The sequence below is a fragment of the Temnothorax curvispinosus genome, unplaced genomic scaffold (genome assembly GCF_003070985.1).
Source record: "Temnothorax curvispinosus isolate PA1 unplaced genomic scaffold, ASM307098v1 QBEX01018012.1, whole genome shotgun sequence".
Taxonomy (NCBI): domain Eukaryota; kingdom Metazoa; phylum Arthropoda; class Insecta; order Hymenoptera; family Formicidae; genus Temnothorax; species Temnothorax curvispinosus.
In genome coordinates this window covers 11982-32323 of record NW_020227792.1, presented here as the reverse complement: position 1 = coordinate 32323, position 20342 = coordinate 11982, and the positions used below count along the sequence as shown (strand labels likewise).

The window sequence follows — 20342 nt, the reverse complement described above, 5'->3', positions numbered from 1 at the left end:
GAGGGGTGAATTTTCTCTCCACGAGGGGATGTTCGACGTTCCCCGGAGAGAGACGTCAAAACTCCGCACGGCTATCATCGGTCTATACGCGCGTGAGTTCCGGACAGCCGCTACACAGATGCTGTCCAATTTGATCTTAATTATAAAGGAAAGAAAGAGCGTTCCTTTGCCGATAAGAGAAACGATTTCTCTCTCCCCGTTACTTTTGCCACAATATTCTGATTTTTAACGTCGGTACATTGTGACTGAGCTACGAAGATTACATTTAAATCCTATTAAAGTTAGAACCACTTGAGATTTCATCTACCTTCTCTCTTTCTCTTAGAGCTCGGTCTGTTAAAAAGTTTTTCCCTTTTTTTATTACGTGATGCTACTTACACACCTAATATTGTGTACTCGTGTGATTAAAGTTTTAAATTAAAACGCCATTAAAAGCCCGCTTAGAAATTAATTAAAGAATATTCTTTTATTACCTGTCCTCCTTCTTTCTCTCCCCCGAAGCAGTTAGTCGATCAAAGTCTTAATTTCAGTCTGCGGCATAATTATAATTATTATTCGTTATTATTAGCATCTGAATTCTCGGAATTACACAGAAGCTGTAGACACATCGACGTTTTCGCTGAGAAAGGGATTCCGGAAAAGAATCCGCAATAAGAAGAACCGCTTTCCGCATAGAAGGTATTGAATAATTTATATCTATCGCTGCGGCAGAAAAAGCGCATCAAATTTAAAATACAAACATGACAAATAAAATTGAACACTTCTACATCCAGGCGTCTTGCTGCAGCTGGAGCCGTTTTACGTCTCTATTTTCTTCCGTAACAAGAAAGGCAAGTGATGGATTTGGATTTGTAAACGCTCGGTTCTCTCGACAACCGACGAGTGTACTTTCTTTTCTTACGGATATCCATTTGCTTCTGCAATATAGTATCGCGCTTTTCTCAACAATATTTCTCTTCGATATTGTATTTTAGTTTCTGCAGAAATAGTCAATAATCGCCTCAGCCGATGACGCTTGACGTCGCCGTGTCAAAACTAAACTTTTTTCCCGCGACCGGGAGTGTCATCGGTTAGACAAGAGAAATTCTCGACCCCGCCAACGACATGTCGGACACTCCAAAGTAAGAGGGAACGAGAGAAAGAGAGAAAGAGAGAGAGAGACTACAAGAGAAAAATCTTAATGACGTCGTCTGCGGGGAGAAACGCTCTTCACTCGGCTCTCGGCTGCCGACCGAGAGTGGCGAGAGTGGAAAATGGTCGCCCCTCGAGATGCCGCGAAAAAGCCGACTCGTGCTTCTTTTTTTATCCCAGAAAATTTCACTCGAGGATCCCCGACCACGGTTCTCCTTTCTCTTCCCCTTACTCTCTTAGGACTCGCAGATTCACGGGAGACGAGAAGTCGCGCGAAAATCGCAGACTCGTAACACGGCACTGCGTGGCGGAGAGAGCGGCGAACGCGCGCTTTCTCGACAGAGGGAGAGAGAGAGAGAGAGAAAGGGAGAGAAAGAGAGGGACGACGGGTGGAACCGAGCGGAACCGAGAGCGAAACGGCGGGGTTGAGGGATGAGAAGGGAAAGAGGGTGGTATCGCTCGAGAAGGGGGTGGTTCGGTGGTGGCCCGCTCGCTCGGTGGCCCGTTCGGCCAGTCGTGCTGTGGCGGCTGCAATCGCGACGTCACCCCCGCTCTTTCGAGCTCGCTGTCGCGCGAGATACGACATCCCCCGCGGGGACGCGAGTAGACGATCATCCACGCGAGAGCGAGGGATAAAAAGTCCTCTCCCTAGCCTTCTCTCTCGTCTCGTTTGCTTGTCCGACCGATCGCCACTGCGAAGGGATTAAAAGTGAGACGGAAGGGTGTCTCCGAGTTACATCGAGCCGCTGGAAACGATCTTTTCTCTCTCTTTCTCTCTTGCCCTTCTCTCTTTTTCTCTCATTCCCGATTCTAAGAATCCATCCGCTGAATCCTTGCGGCTCGGGATTCGCGAAATTCCGAGGTATATAATCTGCGAAAATCGTGATGAGCTTTCGCTTCCTGTTTAGTTTCGAGATTCGCGGAGTGTCGAGGAGCGTGTTTTTCCTCACCGATGCGAACGTTCGCGGAAAAGATCCGCGCGATTCCGCGAGATCGCGAGGAGGGCGAAAAACAGGAAAAGCGACGTTAAGGGATGTCCGTCCTCTTTGGATTCAGAGTGACGAATAAGAATCTTCGAATCTGATCTCGTCCATCCGATCAACGCCCAACAATGACGACGTGCACGTAGCTCGAGACCCGCGGAATGACTCGCCGAATCGCGAGAACGATGACAAAACACCGATCACGAGACGTCCGACTTCCCACGCACCGTCGCGTCGTCGAGTCGAAGTATTCGCGGGAATGCGATAAGACAGCGCGATAAAAGAGAGAGAGAGAGAGAGAGAGAGAGAGAGAGAGAGAGAGAGAGAGAGAGAGAGAGAGAGAGAGAGAGAGAGAGGACTTTCCGGATTCTTCACCGGTAGACGCGAGTCGCGTGTCGGGAGGGGGGATTTTACGCGGGCAACCCCCGCGCGGAGAGAGTGAAAGACGAAACAAACGAGAGGGAAAGTCGGAGGGATCGGGATACGTGCTTCGTAAGGCAGGCAGGCAGCGCGAGCGAGGAGTTGTCCGGTTGTTTCTCGCCTTGCGAGAGGATCGATCGCGGCTAATTAGTCGGACGACGCGGACCGGTGGCAAAGGTGCGCGCGGGGTACGCGGCGGCGATTTCGATCTGCGACCTTTAAACGATCGCGGGGAGATCGTTCGGGAGGACGAATCGATTTTGGATCGACGAAGGACGGGGGGGATTTTGCCCGCCGACGTGCGACGGGCGGACTCGAAGAGAGCCATTCGAGACGATTCGTTTGTTGAAGAATTGGTTTATCCTGTTGAGACTGCACGAGCGACAAAAGCCGACGGGAGGATCTATCGCCCTGAATTCCCACTGGATCCCCTGGAACGGATCGATGCTGTTATCACGACGGAGAATTTCACCGAGGCGTGGCGATTATCGGTACGTACAGCCGTGCGATAAAAACTTCGTTAAGTTACAAAGGAAATTATCTAGTTAGTTGTCGGAGGCGCAAATTTTTTTAAAACGTTTCAGCTAGGAAATAATGTTACATGTTTGTTAAACTCTTATGTTTTGTTAATTCTCTCTTTTTATCACATAGAAGTGGATATATTATATATTTTAAATCAAATATAAAAGTTACAAGAGTGAATTTTATTAAAAACATTTTGTCGAGTTGTAAGAAAGTCGAAATTAGAAATTATTTTTTATCAATTTTATCTCATTAATTTATATTTACATATTATATATTTTATATTAAGCGTTTAAATCGTAAAATTAAATTATATATTTTTTAATCTTTTATGTTATATGATGTGAGTTTCGATATTGAATTAATATCGATGATCTTTTATTTATTTTCGAGGGTAAAGATCTAATTGTTAAGAAAAAAACCATCGAGGCGTAAAAATGAGAAACAGTAGAGGCCGGTACAAGTCGAAGGTTTGGACAGAGAATTGATTCATTATTCTTTTAAAGATAAAAGAATCGAAACGTCCCTATTACACATATAGCAATCCTTCGTATACTTCGCTTTGTCTACGCTTCGATTGAATTTTTCGCATCTTCATTGATTCGTTTGTTTGTCTCGTATTGACCTCTATTATTTCTTTTTTTCTACGATTCTTAACCTTTTCCCGCATAAAAGGCAAACAGCGATACTGGAAAACATCATAAAAGAGCTAATTATTTTACATCGAGTCTTTTTGTTAAATATGAAACTTGTGTATACCACGGAAATTTGCCAGGGAGACATATGTGATATAAATATTATTGTATTTACTGCAGGATTTTTTTTTATGTTTATAACATGAAAATAATATCGCGAGAGGAAATTGTGTGTAAAAGAAAGACACGTGTCGCCGCATTGGACGTCGCGCGACGCATTAAACTCCGCTTTTTAATTAGCTAAATGAGGCGAGTCGCCGCGCCGCGCGGGCGTTTTTTTCCACCGCGCTGCTATCGCGATCGCGATTTGTGTGTTGAAGATGTTGGAAATTATTAAAGACGCCCGTCGATTAGCGGCGATGCACGATGGAAGCGAACGGCCGGAAGCAATCTGGGCGCTCGATTCCGCCGTCCTCCCTCCCCGGCGCTCGTTATTTCCACGCAGTTATTCCCCCGAAAAGAGAATGGCGAAGGAAAAACTTCCTGTTTTTCCCGATCCCTCTGCCCCCTTCATCCCTTCTCGCGCGCCACGCGCCTCGATAAGTCGGACAATTATTCAGGATTATTCGGGCAATCTCGAAGCGATTCGCGATATTACCGGTGTTTACATAATCACGCCCTTGTGTTTGCGAGCTATTTCCACGCGGTTACAACTTCCCCCCTTCGCCCTCGCCGAACGCGAGAGGAATGAGCTTTCCTCCTACTCGGCCCTCTTCTCCGTCCTCTCCCCCCTCCCTCCATGCGTTTCATCGACGGGTCGAATGGTACCGGGATTACCGGGGCGATCCCGATTGAGATTCGCGATATTACGCGTGTTTACACAATCACGCCCTCGCGCTCGCGCGTTATTTCCACCCTGCGGGGAACGAGAGGAACATATAAGAGAGAGAGAGAGAGAGGAAGGAGAGGAGAAACGACCCGTTCTCCCGTTTTCGTTCGAGTCAAACGGGATTACGGGGATTACGGTGGCAATCTCGAGATATACGTGTATATACACATTTTCGCGATATACCCGTATTTATATGTATATATTCGCGCCCTTGCCCTTGCCCGATCCTCGCCCACGCTGCCACTCCTCTCCATCTTCGCCACCCCCGTCGCGCCCTTCTCCCCCCTCCCATCCCCGTCAATATGCGCTCCGACATGCCGATACGCCCGCACATACATATACGCCCTGCATGCAGGACGTAGCACGCATTAGCAGTTTCCCGAGCAATCACGGGCCGGAAGTCGTCGGCGAAATTATTAGTCCGAAAAGCGGATGCGCGATATAGGCGGGCGAGAGGCCGATACGAGTTCTCTGTCTATGGCGCAGTCCGCTCGCTCGAAAGCCGCCTTCATCGCACCGCCGATAATTTTCCCCTCCCAGGAGGGGAGATTCCGCTCTCCCTCTCGTTCTCTCAACCCTCCCGCGGCATGACCATTCGTTTCCGGGAAAGTTTAGACGGATCGCGCAACGACGTACTCTTTTAACGTTATACGCGATCGTCTGTAATAAACAAATCGAGTAAATCGGGATCTCACAAGGGAAGACTCAGGACTCCAGCTCCGCCAATTTCGATGAAACCTGGCAGGATTACATAGAAAGTTCCCGCGAATGTAATGGTATTCTTATTTGGTCGACCGTTTTCGAGATATTTTAATAATAAATTTAGTGGCGTCTTTAGAGTAGAGTTTATTAGAATTATTTCATTTATACGTCATTTTATATCTCATGACTATTTATATTTTATAATTTATATAATATAGATTTTTATGTTAAAATTTAAAGTAATTTATTTTTTATATCAACAATAATTATTTTCATCATAAAACATTATTATATAAAAAAAATCAAATGATTGCAGGATTTAAATGACTCGAGTCTACAATACCATATTCACTATGTCACAAATACTCGTCTGTGGGTATTCTAATGAACTCTACTCTAAAGATGCCACTAAATTTATTATTAAAATATCTCGGGAACGGTTGACTGTCGACACCCAAATAAGGGTATCATTAAATTTAGGGGAACTTTTTCTGTAATCCTGCCAAGTTTCATCAAAATCGGCCAAGTTCAGAGCTCCGAGCCTTCCCTTGTCAGTTCCATTCGATCGTTTGTGGAATTTTGCAGGATTGTCGCGAAACCCACGACTCTGGCCCTTACACGACCGCCCTTATCTTGAGAAGGACGTAAATGGGGAAGAACAGAAGCAGCGAAGCGGTCGCGCCTCGTCGCCGTCGTCCTCGAACTGGGTCGTCGTCGCTTTGAAATTCAAAACAAGACTACGCCGATATGCCATCTCGGATTTAAAGCCGGATTCGCCGTTATCTCATGCTCGTTAGACTCGGTGAAATTAAATCCGTGTAACGAGTCGGAAATTCACCTGAGGAAAAAAAAACGATAGGGAAAGCGAGATAAAAGTAATATCCTGGAAGACAGAAGACGAAGGGAAGGGACAGTCGCGTGTCCGGGGAAGGGGGAAGGAGGATTATTCTATAACGACGACGGAAGAAGAAGAGCCGGAAATTCAACGGAACCCTAGCTCGAGGAGGAGGAGGAGGAGGAGAAGGAGGGAGGTTCTCGATGGCCATGAGGACGTTAAGGCCGACGACGACGACGACACCGAGGCTGGAAACGACGTCGAGCGATCTTTCCGGCACCTGAGTTCGCCCGATACCTTCGCCCATTCCGATTCCGGAACAACCGTTCATTGGAACAACTAGGATTCACGATAATCGCATCGGACGCTTTAAGGCCTTCCTTGGAAGAGTTCCGGAGAAAATTCCGTGCTCGTCGCTTGCCCATTTTCTCGAACCGAACTCTGGTATTTGTTCAGGGAATAAAGCGGAGACGAGAGAGGGAGAGAGAGAGGAAAAAGAAATCGCTGCGGGGAAAACTCAGGCAGAGATAATATACAACGTGAGGAATCCGAGGAACGCCCGAGGCGACTCGTGAAAGACGGGCTCGACGCACACTCCCGGGATTTATTGGTTCTTTATCGTCTGTACTTTCCCCCGAAGGGATGCCTAACGCGAAAAAGCGCGTCCGATCGGTCGAGCGACGATCGAAGGACGATCAAAAAGCTCGCGGTCAGTGGTGCGCGAATACCAGGATCGCTGGCGGGGAATCCGGTGTTTTAGTTTTTTCCCCGCGCGAATCGAAGAAGCGTCTTCCTACGTGTTGACCGGGATCTTGCTAGCGGGGAGTGTGGTAAATATTCCTAATCTCGAAATTCCAAGGGACCCCGGCTGTAATCGAGCAATTAATACCGTCAATTCAATGTTAGGGAAATAATTTATCTGCTTGTTAACGAGAGGAGAACAGTGTGCCGATCGATCGCGAAAATGCAGAGAGAATCAAGGAGCAGAGGATGGAAAACACTTCGCTTCGAGATAGGCGCTCGGCTCAAGGTAGGAACTTCATCCCGACAGATGTAACGGGCGCGACGGACCAAGGATCCTAGGATTACCTCACGAGAAAACGCGGACTGTCAAGAGCGGCGTGAGACACGGCGCGCAATCAAGGCAGTTAAGATGCACCAGCCTTGGCCGTTGCTGCTGCTGATCTTGACGCTGCAGCGTTTGACGACCCTGTCGATGGTGCAGTTGAGGATGCACAACGAGGCGGTGCTGATACCCGGCGACATCGTCCTGGGCGGACTGTTCCCGGTGCATGAGAAGGGCGGCGGCCCAACCGCGTGCGGGCCCAACATCTATCACCGGGGCGTGCAGCGTCTCGAGGCGATGCTTTTCGCCGTCGATCAGATCAATCAGCAGGACAAGATCTTGCCGGGCGTCTTGCTGGGCGTGCACATCCTCGACACGTGCGGCCGCGATACGTACGCGCTCAATCAGAGCCTGCATTTCGTCCGGGCGTCTCTGTCCAACATCGACATCAGCGTGCTGGAGTGCGCGGACAAGTCGACGCCCAGGGTGAAGAGGACCGCGAGCGCGGGGCCCATTTTCGGGGTCGTAGGCGGCTCCTACAGCTCGGTGTCGTTGCAGGTGGCGAATCTGCTGCGGCTCTTTCACATCCCTCAGATATCGCCAGCTTCCACGGCCAAGGCGCTCAGCGACAAGACCAGGTAGATAAATTCTTCAGTCAAAGTTGGTACACTTTTAAATATTAAATTATTGGCGCAAAAGTTGACTTCTCGAGTAAAGTGGGAAACTGCAGTTCGAAAAGTAAGCTTGCAAATGTCATAGAAGAATATTTCTCTCTTTGGAAGTAACTTAAATTTTTTTTTTGATAGTTGAAAAAGTGATCTTATTTAAGATAGAATTTAATAAGGAATGACAAAAATGACAGGAGAGATAGAAAAACGATAAAACAAGTTTTGTGCCAATCTAATAATCGTAGATTATCTTCAAATCTCCATGAGAGCACGATTAATTAGAAATATATATTTTTTAATGGCTCGTTATCGAGTTATTCGAGTCGTATTTCGCAAAGGTCTGCTTTACAACTTTATATATTTGAACGATCGGTCTATTATACTTCAGAATTCATATAGCTTTCGAATAAACTTTGACTTTTTCATGAAAAATTTATAATCTCCTTTTTCGAAACTTACGTTTGATCAATTATTGATTCGAACAATTTTCGATTTGCCCGATAAGGTCTCAATTATAATTAATGTGAGCATCTGACATTCCCGTCAGATGCTTGTTAGTTTGACATCGTTTGTCGACCTCGCGAGTAATTGCCATAGGAAGATTTCCTACTACTGTTCAAACACTCGTTATGGCTGACTTTGACGAGTACACATTCGCAGAAACGATCATTTAAACGTATATCTCAAGGTTGCACGTTAATTAAAAGTTATCGATTCCCATTACTAATCATTAGTCTCCCAAATATATCTAGAAGATGAATTGTTAGTAATCCAGGATTGATAATAATAGATTCCCATTTAATTAATAATATTAAAACTGTTGGTCTTTCACTTTCTTATTAACGATAGTCTTAAAATTTCTTTCTTACAGTAGAAAAAAATATATAAATAAAAGATAGAGGCACAGAATCACAATAAGATGTTTGTGTCGTAATCTTTAATTAAATTAAATTAAATTAAATTGAAAATTACGAAACAAACATCCTGTTGTAGCTTTATGTCCTCTCTTTTTTATTTATTGATTTCTAATTATTTGAGCCTTCTGAGATTTTTTTTCCGCGAGCGTTATTTAAATATATATATATATATATAATGCGTATATAGTATAAAAACCAAATAGATTTTTACAACATATAATATAAATTATAAAATAAATAATTCTTCTTCTTCTTAATCGTGTAGTCCGGTGCCGGGCACCGTGATAATGTGTGACAATCTACAATAGCCGTATCTTCTCTTGCTATTCTTCTCTGTTTTCTGCTGTACGGATGCAATCGTATACAGAGGAATCCGTCAGTCCGGCGATCTGATCGACGTATTGCGTTGGTGATCGCCCTCGGGGCCTCCTTCCTTCCACTTTTCCTTGTATTACCAGCCTTTCCAGAGAGTCGTTGTCCCTGTGCATTATATAGCCAAAGTACTGTAGGATGGATCTTTGAATGCTTTTAGTTAGTCTATCTGTGATGTTCAGCTCGTTTAGAATCGATACATTTGTGCGTCTCTCGACCCAGGATACCCTGACCATACGTCTCCATGCAAACATCTCGAAAGCGTCGGCCGCCTTCATTGTCCAGGATTCGGCAGCGTAGGCGATGGGGAATATTTGTGTTTTTACTAGCTTTATTTTTGTTTCTTTGCTTATGCCGCGGTCTTTCTATGTGTTAGTCTTGCGATTGCAGTCTTCCCCATAGCGATTCTTTTTCTTATTTCCGGTTCACAGCTGCCTGTGTTTGTTATTTTTGCGCCCAAGTATATAAAGTCCCTCACGACTCCGATTCCGCCTACATAGTCTGGAAGTAATTGTCCCTCTAATGATCTGTTGATTATCATCATTTTGGTTTTTGCGGTGTTTATTTTCAAGCCCACCTCTTTGTTGACTTCTTCTACTTTGGCAATCAAGGCTGATGTGATTTCTTCTTCTGACTCTCCCAGGAGCGTTATATCGTCCGCATATCGGAGGTTTGATATTTTCCTTCCTCCAACGGTAATTCCGCCGTCCCAGTTGTATGCGGCCTTTCTGATGACCCATTCCCCATACAAGTTGAACAGTATCGGAGAGAGGATGCAACCCTGACGCAGCCCTCTGTGCACTGTGAATCGATCACTTAAGTGACCTTGCACTTTCACCTGTGTCACTGGAGCCTTGTAAAGATTGGCGATAAGGCGGGTGATGTGTTGCGGGGTTCCCATTTCTGTCATGATGCTCCATAAACCATCCCATCTTACCTGATCGAAGGCCTTTTGGTAGTCGACGAAGCACAGATATCCGGATTTGTTAAACTCTCTCAGTTTTTCTATTATCTGTCTGATGTTTAAAATATGTTCCCTTGTGTCTCGCCCCGGCATAAATCCTGCCTGTTCTTAGGGGATCTCCGGGTGGATGTAAGCTTTCAGCCTCTCATGAATGATGTGGAGCAGTATTTTACTTGGATGGGAGATCAGAGCTATTGTGCGGTAGTTAGAGCAGATTGTTGTTGGGCCTTTTTTATGTATGGGTACAAATATGGCTGCCATCCAGTCATCCGGCCATCTCCCAGATTTCCAGATTTTGTTGCACAGGACGTGCAGCAGGTCCACCATATGGGCGCCGCCAACACCGATCATCTCTGCCACAATCTCATCCGCTCCCGCGGATCTTCCCGTTTTCAGTTTCTTAATGGCGGCTTCAACTTCTGATCTTAGTATTTCAGGCTCCTGGTTAGCCATGCTGGGGTATCCCTGAAGGAGTTTCTCTGTTTGATCTTCAAAGAGGGATTGGCAGTACTCTTGCCATCTCTTGCAGATTTTGTTGTGCTCCGTCAAGGTTCGTCCTTGCTCGTCCTGTATATGCTCATCGACTGCGGTTTGAAATCTCGGGTTATCTGTTTGATTTTCTTGAAAAGGAGGTCCCTGGTTTTGTTTCTCTGCTGATGGCCTTCAATCTCCTTACATATCCTTTCCATGTAGCTGTTTTTATCTTTCCGGCATAATCTCTTGATGCGTGCACCTTGTTGGTGGTACGATTGCTGTATTTCCTTCTTGTCTAAGCCTGGAAAATAAATAATATATAGTATAAATTAACATATATAATATAAAAAATATATAATCATATATTTAAATAAAACAAATAAATAATCACATACATTCTGACTGTCTCAAGTCGAATCGAGTGCATTCCCAGTGTTCCGCTGATTCGATCTTCAGGTTCGACTACTTCGCGAGAACGGTACCGCCGGACACCTTCCAGTCGATCGCGCTGGTCGATGTGGTGAAGAGCGCCAACTGGTCGTACGTCTCCACCGTGTACTCTGAGGGTAGTTACGGCGAATACGGGATCGAGGTGTTCACGCGCGAGGCGACCGAGCGTAACGTCTGCATCGCGGCCGCGCTGAAGGTGCCTAGCGCCGCCGACGACAAAGTGTTCGACGACATCATCCAGCGTCTGAGCAAAAAGCCGAACGCCCGCGCGATTGTCCTCTTCACCCGGGCGGAGGACGCCCGCGGCATCCTTGAGGCCGCGAGACGGTCAAACCTCAGCCAGCCGTTTCAGGTCGGTAGCCGGGATAATTATTGTAGAGCCATAGCATCGCTGGTAGCATGGAACCAGCCCTGTATCTCTTCTTATTATTAGTTTATAGCTATCGAGCAATCGAGAGATGTTAAATTCAAAAACAAAAATAGTTTAATAACTATTAAATATACTTTTCGATCTACATACAGAGTCTTATTCGACTATTAAATAATAAATATAATAAATTAAATATTTAAAACAAGGAACGCGCATAGTGCAGAGAATAAAAAGTAAATAAGAAACGCGGAAATAAGTCAGATAAACATCGAGGATAAAAGAAAGCTATCGTTTTCTCCAAACGTTCGCTATTTCTTGTGCAGGGTCTTCGTATTGCCAGCAAGTTGTTTTCCGAAGCGTATCGAAATTGTTTTGAAGCTTGTCTCGCGGTTTTTTTTCCTTGAAATAAAATTTCTATGAAAACTCAGTTTTTCATCTTCGTCATTGTTACTATTGTGCTGAAATAAAAACGGGGTTTCGGTGATTTTTGCGCTCTAAAAATTCCTCAAACAACGACTCGAATGTCACAGTGGCTGGCCAGCGATGGCTGGGGCCGGCAGGGCAAGCTGGTCGAGGGTCTCGAGGAAGAGGCCGAAGGCGCGATCACCGTCGAGCTGCAATCGGAAAACATCCCCGAATTCGACAGTTACATGGGATCGCTCACCCCCGAGAACAATCGGCGGAATCCGTGGTTCGGCGAGTACTGGGAGGAGGTGTTCGGCTGCACTCTGCGGAGAGACACGGCGGCCTACGAGCGTCTCGGCCCGCAGGTCGGATGGAGGACCGGCATCGGCAATCAGAGCTGCCGTCCCGAGCTCAGGCTCAACGCGGCGAGCGGCTACGAGCAGGAGTCCAAGGTGCAATTTGTCGTGGACGCGGTCTACGCGTTCGCCCTCGCGCTCAACAAGCTGCGCCACGACCTGTGCGGGCACAGAAAAGGCATATGCTCGTCAATGGCCAACTACGACCGCGGCGCGTTCTATAAGAATTATCTGCTGAACGTGTCCTTTGTAGGTGAGTATCGATGACGGCGCGCGTCGTCTTCCGCACAAAACGGGAATAATCGTGACGGCGCGACGCGCCGTTTGTTCGCCTCTTTTGTACTTCTTTTTTCTTTTCTTTCCTCCCCTCTGTCTCTTCTCCTTCGTTCGTCTTACACCCTTTCGTTCCAAGGGTGCCTGAAGAACCGCCGGGAAGGGTGGGCGGGAGAAGAGGGTACGCTAAAGAAATGCTCGATGAAATAGCGTTGGATGGGATAATCGGCGAAACGATCGATCGAGAAGAATTGAATCCTGTCGGCTTCATGAAAAGTGAGAATCTTTCAAAAATAGAGTGCTGTCAAATCGAATTTGAGAGTTATTCACATTGCATCTTCCCGTCCGCGCACGCGTGACGTTTCTTGTTTCATTTTTCAGTCTTTGTTTCGGGATATTATTAAGCTTCCGTTGAACAATATTATTACACGAGAGAGCTGTCGTCATCGAAGTTAAACCGGTAACTCTTAAAGGCTACACTTCAAGTCTCAACCACTTGAGGCTACACTGTCCATATACATGGACCTCGGAACTTTGATCGCCGCGTATAACTTCGGGTTTAGTTAACCAAATTTAAAAGAGTTATATATGTAATAGGGGTAGAAAAGACTGAAGAATATAATAGAAGTAGAAAAATTGCCAATAATATAATTAATATTGCCAATAATTAAATTGTCCGAAAACATCAATTTTTGAAGACGTGCACGTAACATGAATAAGCGTTGAAATAAACTCTAGGTTCATGTATAGACTTATTGTTAATAGCTTTTATGGATTAATTTGCGGCTGAATGTCTCGCCTCGGGGCTCGCGGCCGCGACGGAAATTTGCAGCCATTTCGAGTTATTTTGCAGACGCCGCCGGCAGCTTGGTGAAATTCGACGAGCACGGAGATGGCCTGGCGCGATACGAAATCCTCAATTTTCGCAAGGGGACGAACAACAATGGCGCGAATGGCTATCACTATCGGGTAAGGCTCATTCCGAGCGCTCTAATTATTGTTACGCGCTATTATACCCATCGCCGATGCATAATTGAACGAACTCTCTGCCCGCCGAGAGCGATAAATTCAATTGGAACTCCCCAGGAAGTCGCCCCCCTCCCTTCACCTCTCGCTTTCGCAAACTTTAGTTTTCATCATCGCTCCGCTAATACGCGGACAAGGTAGCGCTCGAGATTTTCCGATGAAAATCCCCTGGAGATAAGTTCTATAACGCACCTGATTTGAATTTGAACAAAATGGCAAAACAAAGTGCTGAATTTTATTTAAATGGAATTTTAGTCTGGAAATTGCAAAGTCGGTATAAAAAATGCACTGATGCTTCTCGGTTTTCATGGAATTTTAATTCCCATTGTTACTCGTTAACACGAATGAAGCAGCGCACATTTTCCGATTATCGAGCAATCTGAGAATGTTTGAATTTTGTGCTCAAACATTGCAGTCGTTTGAACACCTTGGAGATGGGATTTAACGAACCTGATTTGTGTGAATTCGGACAAAATGGCAAAACAGAGTGTCTAATTTTATTTTAATAAATTTTTTGTCTGGAGATTGTAAAGTTGATATGAAAAATGCTGCACTGATACCCTTCGGTTTTCGCGAATTTTAATTCTCATCGTCACTTGTTAACACATGCACGAAGCACCGCATGACATTTTCCGATGATCGACCAATTTGAAAGTGTTTGAATTGCATGCTCAAATATTACAGTCGTTTGAAGATAGATTTTAACGAACCCAATTTGAATTCGGACAAAAGGGCAAAATAGTATTTAATTTTACCTTATAATTTTTATCTAGAAATTGTAAAGCCGACATAAAAAATGCTGCATCAACATTTCTCGGTTTTCGAACTTTAACATTATCACTCAGAGATCAATAGAGGTTTTCCGGTGGTCGAGTAATCTGTGTGAACAGCGTTCGAACTTCGAACTTTGCAATCGTTAATGATTGAACTCTTGATGATAGGGTCTAACAAGCCTTATCCAGATTCGAGCAAAATTGCAAAGCAAAGTGTCCATCTTTATTTTAAGAGTGTTTAAGTTGGAGCTTTAAATTGCGAAGCCAATGCCAAAAATGCTGCCCCGACATTTTTCGCTGTTATACAACAGGTCGAAATAAAATTCTCGACAGCTACAAACGTCGCGTGTTTCTAGCGTAATCACGGTTGTCAAATCGGGAAACTACCGCTATTTATTTACTCGTCACGCTATTTATTTTTTTGAATACCACTGTCTACAACGTCGAGCTCGTTAATACGCCGTGTAAAGTCGGCGCGATCGATGTGACGCGACACGGAATCGGGCGAAGCGAGTGCGCAAAGAAGTGGCTCTGTCTTTTTAACGAGTAATTAAAGTTGCCCGACGGCTGTACTTTCGAGAGTCTGCGAGCTTCCGGGAAACCGCTTTTGCCCGGGGTAGCCGAGGTAAAATGAAACCCTCGAGCTAAAAATAATATAACGGTGTTTATAGAGAACGAGAAAATTAAAAGTTAATGAAGCAATAAAATTGACGTTAAAAATATAATTCAAATTAAATCAATTGGACTGATAATTAATAATTGAACAATTTGCGATAATAAAGAGCATTTGAAAAATAAGTTATTCATAGTTTTATTGTTGCTTAATTTACAAATTAAGCAACGTAAATCCATATAAAAATGCAATTTAAAAGAAAATTACGCAAACGTGGATAAAATAGAGAAAGAACTTTAAAAATCTTTATTTTAAAATACGGATAAAATGTGGAAGAAATTTTAGAATCATTCTCTCCTTCTCTCTTTATTTATCTATCTATTTTTCTCTCGCGCGCGATTAACTGGCAGCCGACGGAAAATTTGACTGGCTTCGAAATCGCGAAACGAGACATTTGCGCCTGCGGGGGTTCAGCTGGCGGGTCAACCATGTGCCAAATCTCTGGTCGACAGGTGGTGGGCAAATGGTACAACTCCCTGGACATCCGTACGGAGGAGATGGTGTGGGCGCGGGGGACGAAGGATATACCGATCTCCGCGTGCTCGTTGCCCTGCGAGCCAGGTATGATAAAGAAGCAACAGGGTGACACTTGTTGCTGGGTGTGCGACCAATGCGAGGCGTACGAGTTTGTTTACGACGAGCACACCTGCATGGACTGCGGCCCGGGCTTCTGGCCGCATCCTGACAAACGAGGGTGCTATCAGTTACCGGTCCATCATATCAGGTATACGCACACGCGTCTTTCCTCGACATTCCGACGCTGAGAATCATTGAGAGATATCGCGGAATGTTAATCCTATATAGGATTAATAGAAACGATCGCAGAATTCGGGATAAAAGAAAAACTAGAGATAAATTTAGTTTGAGGGTTTATGGTTTATAGCTTTAAAGATTATAAAAAAAAGAATTTTATTTTATTCTTTAAAAATTTTAAGAGTTGTACATATAATAAGTAGATATAATTATATAAGTACATATAATAAGTAAATTCGTTTTATGCAAAAGCGTTCTGTAAAACTTTGACGGATTTCGATGGACTTTATTTAGCGACGACCCAATAAAAACTTTAAAAGAGAATTATATTTATAAATCATTGTATATATTCATTATTATTTATTTTAACAAAGTTTAAATTGCTTTTCCCATAATTGGCGGATATAACATATTGTTTATCGTACACTCGTTATTATTTATGTTGTTGAAGTTTAAAATAAAATTTTAAAATAAAATTATTAAATTGGCCAAAAATAGATTGTTTATCGCACACTCATTATTATTTATGTTATTAGTTTAAAATAAAATTGCTTTCCCAGAGTTGAGTGTTGTCCGATAGATTGAAAGAGAATTCATTATCACTGAAATTCGCAGCATTATTATTTATTTTTCCAAAAATGGGCGTTGGTTAACAAAAAGAGATTATACTAATTAAATAAACGTGGTTTGCACGTTTACTTCCTTTCGTTAGGTGGAGCAGCGCCTTCGCCATCGCACCTGCGGTAATATCCTGCCTAGGAATCGTGGCGACCCTGGCGGTGGCGTGCTTGCTCTTCCATCACCGCGACACCCCGGTGGTCCGCGCCTCCGGACGAGAACTCACCGTGATCCTGCTGGCGGGCGTGCTGGTGTGTTACCTGAACACCTTCCTGCTCCTCGCCACGCCGACCACGGCGACCTGCGTCCTCCAGCGCTTCGGCGTCGGCGTGAGCTTCAGCGCCGTGTACGGCGCCCTGCTCACCAAGACCAACCGGATCGCCAGGATCTTCGACTCGGCCTCGAGGTCCGCCGTCAGACCGCGGTACATCAGCCCCACGTCACAGGTCTGCATAGCGGCCGCGCTGATCGCCTTCCAAGTAAGTGGATTCAGGTCCCGATTGTAGGGGAACGAAGTTCCCATTTCGAACCAAGTGCTTCTCATTTACGTATCTAATTTTTAATAATCTTGAATAAAAAAGATAGATCCGTAATCTTCGAAAATATCTAGTATACTTATAATAATTAGAGGTATTCTAAAATATGGTTCAAAATAGACACTTTGTCCCGTTCTCACGCGTTTCTTTTCATCAAGACAAAGAGAGAGACGGTTTCTTTTCGATTCCCGAGGTGGTGCTGACGCTGGTTTGGATGATCATCGAGCCGCCGGGGACCAGGTACTCGTATCCGGATCGCCGTCAGGTGATCCTCAAGTGCAACATCCAGGACATGAGCTTCCTGTTCTCCCAGCTGTACAACGCCCTGCTGATCCTCATCTCAACCGTATACGCGGTGAAGACGCGCAAGATCCCGGAGAACTTCAACGAGAGCAAGTTCATCGGCTTCACCATGTACACCACGTGCATCATCTGGCTCGCCTTCGTGCCGATCTACTTCGGCACCGGGAACGCCCACGAGACGCAGATCACGACCCTCTGCGTGGCGATCAGCTTGAGCGCGTCTGTCACCCTGGTCTGCCTCTACTCGCCCAAGGTCTACATCATCGTCTTCCAGCCGGACAAGAATATACGCGGCAAGGTCTGCATGGGCAGCACGTTCAAGAAGCAGGGCAGCAGCGCCGGCGCGTCGTCCATGACGAAATGTGAGGTTGAACTCGTTGGTGATTACGATCTCGTCCCGCGATCCCGAGCTACGTGATCTGACATGTTAATTTCGTAGGATCTTTTTTTCGGGTAAAATGAGCAAAACTATATTGCACACCGCAAAAAACTTTTCTTTTTCTTGGGGACAACAACAATTAATTACTTAATCCTTTTATAAGATATCTATTCGCTCATCTTTATTAGCTATAAATAATTATCAAACATATTATTTGAGCGCTATCAAAACGTATATCGAATATAGGAAATGGAGGATTAATTAACGTAATTAATCCCACATTTTCTCGCTATATCTCGCTAGCGAACAAATAATATGTTTGTTAATTATTATGTAGCAAGGAAATGAGGGATTAATTACGTTAATTAATCCCTTATTTTCTCGCTACATTTGATGCACGTTTTGATAACGCACAAATAATATGTTTGATAATTATTTTAGTTAATAAGATGAGCAAATTGATATTTTAAAAGAATTGGCAGAATTGATATTGAAAAATTTGTTAAAAAGTCTAGAAAAAAGTAGCGAGGAGATTAAAAAGATGATTATGAAGATGATGATAAGATTACAAAGGAGATAAATAGAGGAGCGGTAACGTTAATTTAGACCCCTCAATTCAATCTTGAATGAGTCAATTCAATGAGTTTTGCCTACGAGGTTGATTGTCAGACCGCGCGCGACGCGAGGGTGACGCGGAATAAATAATAATGTAAAAAATAAGAAAGGAGTGGACCTTCCCTTTTCTACAGGACGGCTTGAAAAAAGCCTTGCAATGTAAATCCAGCGCTGAATTCGCCGTTGTATCGAAGAATCCGATGTGACATCCGATCCGAGCCGTCGACGAAGACGACGAATCGCCTCCGCGCCGTGCCGCCGTTCGGCCGCTCTCGCACGAAAAGAAAGTAATCGATACGCGGGAGACGCGACGGCTTGATATTCGATATTAACGCGGCTGTTGTAACGGCCCCGGCCGGAAAATCTGGGCCAATCCGCGCGGAGATTCTGAAAGCTTTTAGTTTATTAAATACTTTATTTATAAGCACGCGGCCGTCCGAGAACAGCTCGGCTTTAACGGTCGTTTCACCCTTTACGAGCTCTTTTCAAGTCGATCGATTAATAACGTTAATTTTCCGCGTGAAAATCGTTATTGCTACCGTCTAGCCCGTGATTAACCATCGCCCAGCAGCGGCTACGCAATCACGAGGCGGATTACAGGGCGTCCGCGCGCGCGCCCGCTAATGGTCCTCCCCCCCCCCCCCGCCCCGGATGATTCGGTCTAAACGGTGCTAAATTATTAACTTAATATGCGCCACCGCCAGTCCTTCAGTCCTTTATTCTCTTGCGAATTTATGGGCGGATTATCCGCGGGAAATTTTAGAAATTTCACGTGTCGCGGCCGGATATCGTACATATGTCTCGCGGCTGCATTCGGAGACGGGGATTACGTAATATCGGTCGTTCTCTCGTTTAAAAAAGCGAATTTTTAAGCTCCCATTTCTTCCCAGCCGTATTAAACTACGACCTCGATGTCACAAGCGTGGAGTCAGGCGAATTTTTCTTCTTCCCTCTTTCTTATTTTGTCGAAATAAATCCAGCCTCTCTTCGATCGCACTCGGCATGTTTCATCGATAAAAACATACTTTGTTTTTTTTTATCATCCCGCATTAGTGTTTTATTATTCCGCGCGTACGATTCAATCTGCGCGCATTAGTCCCACCCTTTCGGAGGAAATGGACCTTGAATTTATGGTTCGAGAATTACATTGCATTTCAACATTTTCGTTAAAAAAATTAACGATTCTGTTAGAAAGTAGAAGCGAGATTTCCGTTTAATCCACTTGATAATAATCGATCAGAATTTCTCAGTTCGTCATCGATTTGCGAGCGGAAGAGCTTCGAGCGCTTTGCGGCACGCAAGGGGAAAAAAACGCGGTCCGCGCGACTTCTCGCTTCTGACGTCATATAATTCGATACGACTGCGACGTGGTAACGAGCGTTTCCCTTCTTCCCTCGAAAAGATCGGTCTGTTACTGAAATTATTTTATTCGTAATAAAGTTCTTGCCGCCAGCAGCGGAATGTCGCCAACGCAACGGTCGACGCGAAGAAATCCAATTATTTTATCGCGACGGCACGTGTTGACTTGACACTCGAACGGTGGAAGGACCTCTCTCTATCTATCTCTCCACGGCGGAATTCGAGCGTGCGCGACAATAGTTGCTTTCCATTTACATCAAAACTCAGATAATTCTCACTTGTGATGTCATTCTGTCTTTATTATTCATGAATTGCCAAAAAAGATAGAACGACGTCACAAGTGAGAATTATCTGAGTTTTGATGTAAATGGAAAGCACCTAAATGCGTTCCACAGGCGCTCGCAGCCTGACGTTCGCTTCCTGTTTTCCGCCCCATCTCCACCCGGCTACCCAGGTGACTGATGAAGCTTCGATTTTTTATTTTTGCAGACACGGGTTGCGAGTCGGCGAGCGAGAACGTGCCCCTGCAAGGCGCCCTGACCGCGGCGGTGCGGACGTCCGTGGGGGTCACCGAGATCTCGCTAACGTCTAGCACGACCAACAACGAGCAAGTGGCGCAATTGTAGACCACCCCCCTCATCGTGACTACCTGGGGATAGTGGGGATGCAGCGGCATCCGAAGAGAGATTGAAATTAGCAAATCGCTAATATTGATATTTTAATCTGTTATCGGGGAGACTGATATAATCGAACTGGTATTCGAAGGCGAGGATGCTGAGCGTCTCGCGACGCGGCTGTCGTTCATAGCATATCGAGAAGGAGAGAGATCGTCTTCTCTCAGCGGAGATCATTGGTCGTTATCATGATCGCTGTTG

At 45.0% G+C, this 20342-nt stretch overlaps 1 protein-coding gene across 4 annotated transcripts; it reads left to right on the top strand.

Annotated features, from left to right (window-relative positions):
• Positions 1–1610: 1610 nt before the first annotated feature.
• Positions 1611–20116, top strand: LOC112468067 (metabotropic glutamate receptor-like). 4 transcript variants are annotated; one of them, XM_025037098.1, is made up of 10 exons: positions 1611–1840; positions 2886–3025; positions 5868–7821; positions 11035–11380; positions 11929–12412; positions 13286–13401; positions 15357–15628; positions 16370–16754; positions 17005–17476; positions 19957–20116. In XM_025037098.1, exons 3-10 carry the CDS (start codon positions 7271–7273, stop codon positions 20091–20093), a joined length of 2763 nt encoding a protein of 920 aa, XP_024892866.1. In that variant the 5' UTR covers positions 1611–1840; positions 2886–3025; positions 5868–7270; the 3' UTR covers positions 20094–20116. The 4 variants fall into 4 exon arrangements, with proteins under 4 accessions (XP_024892866.1, XP_024892864.1, XP_024892863.1 ...); XM_025037096.1 differs by having other exon boundaries at positions 2496–3025; XM_025037095.1 differs by having other exon boundaries at positions 2040–3025.
• Positions 20117–20342: the final 226 nt, after the last annotated feature.

Bases quoted from the DNA above. Each gene is read 5' to 3' on its own strand.
- LOC112468067 (XM_025037098.1), top strand. From the start codon at position 7,271: ATGCACCAGCCTTGGCCGTTGCTGCTGCTGATCTTGACGCTGCAGCGT. The intron at 12,413-13,285 runs GTGAGTATCGAT...GTTATTTTGCAG, and splicing joins GCTGAACGTGTCCTTTGTAG to ACGCCGCCGGCAGCTTGGTG. The intron at 16,755-17,004 runs GTAAGTGGATTC...TCGATTCCCGAG, and splicing joins CCGCGCTGATCGCCTTCCAA to GTGGTGCTGACGCTGGTTTG.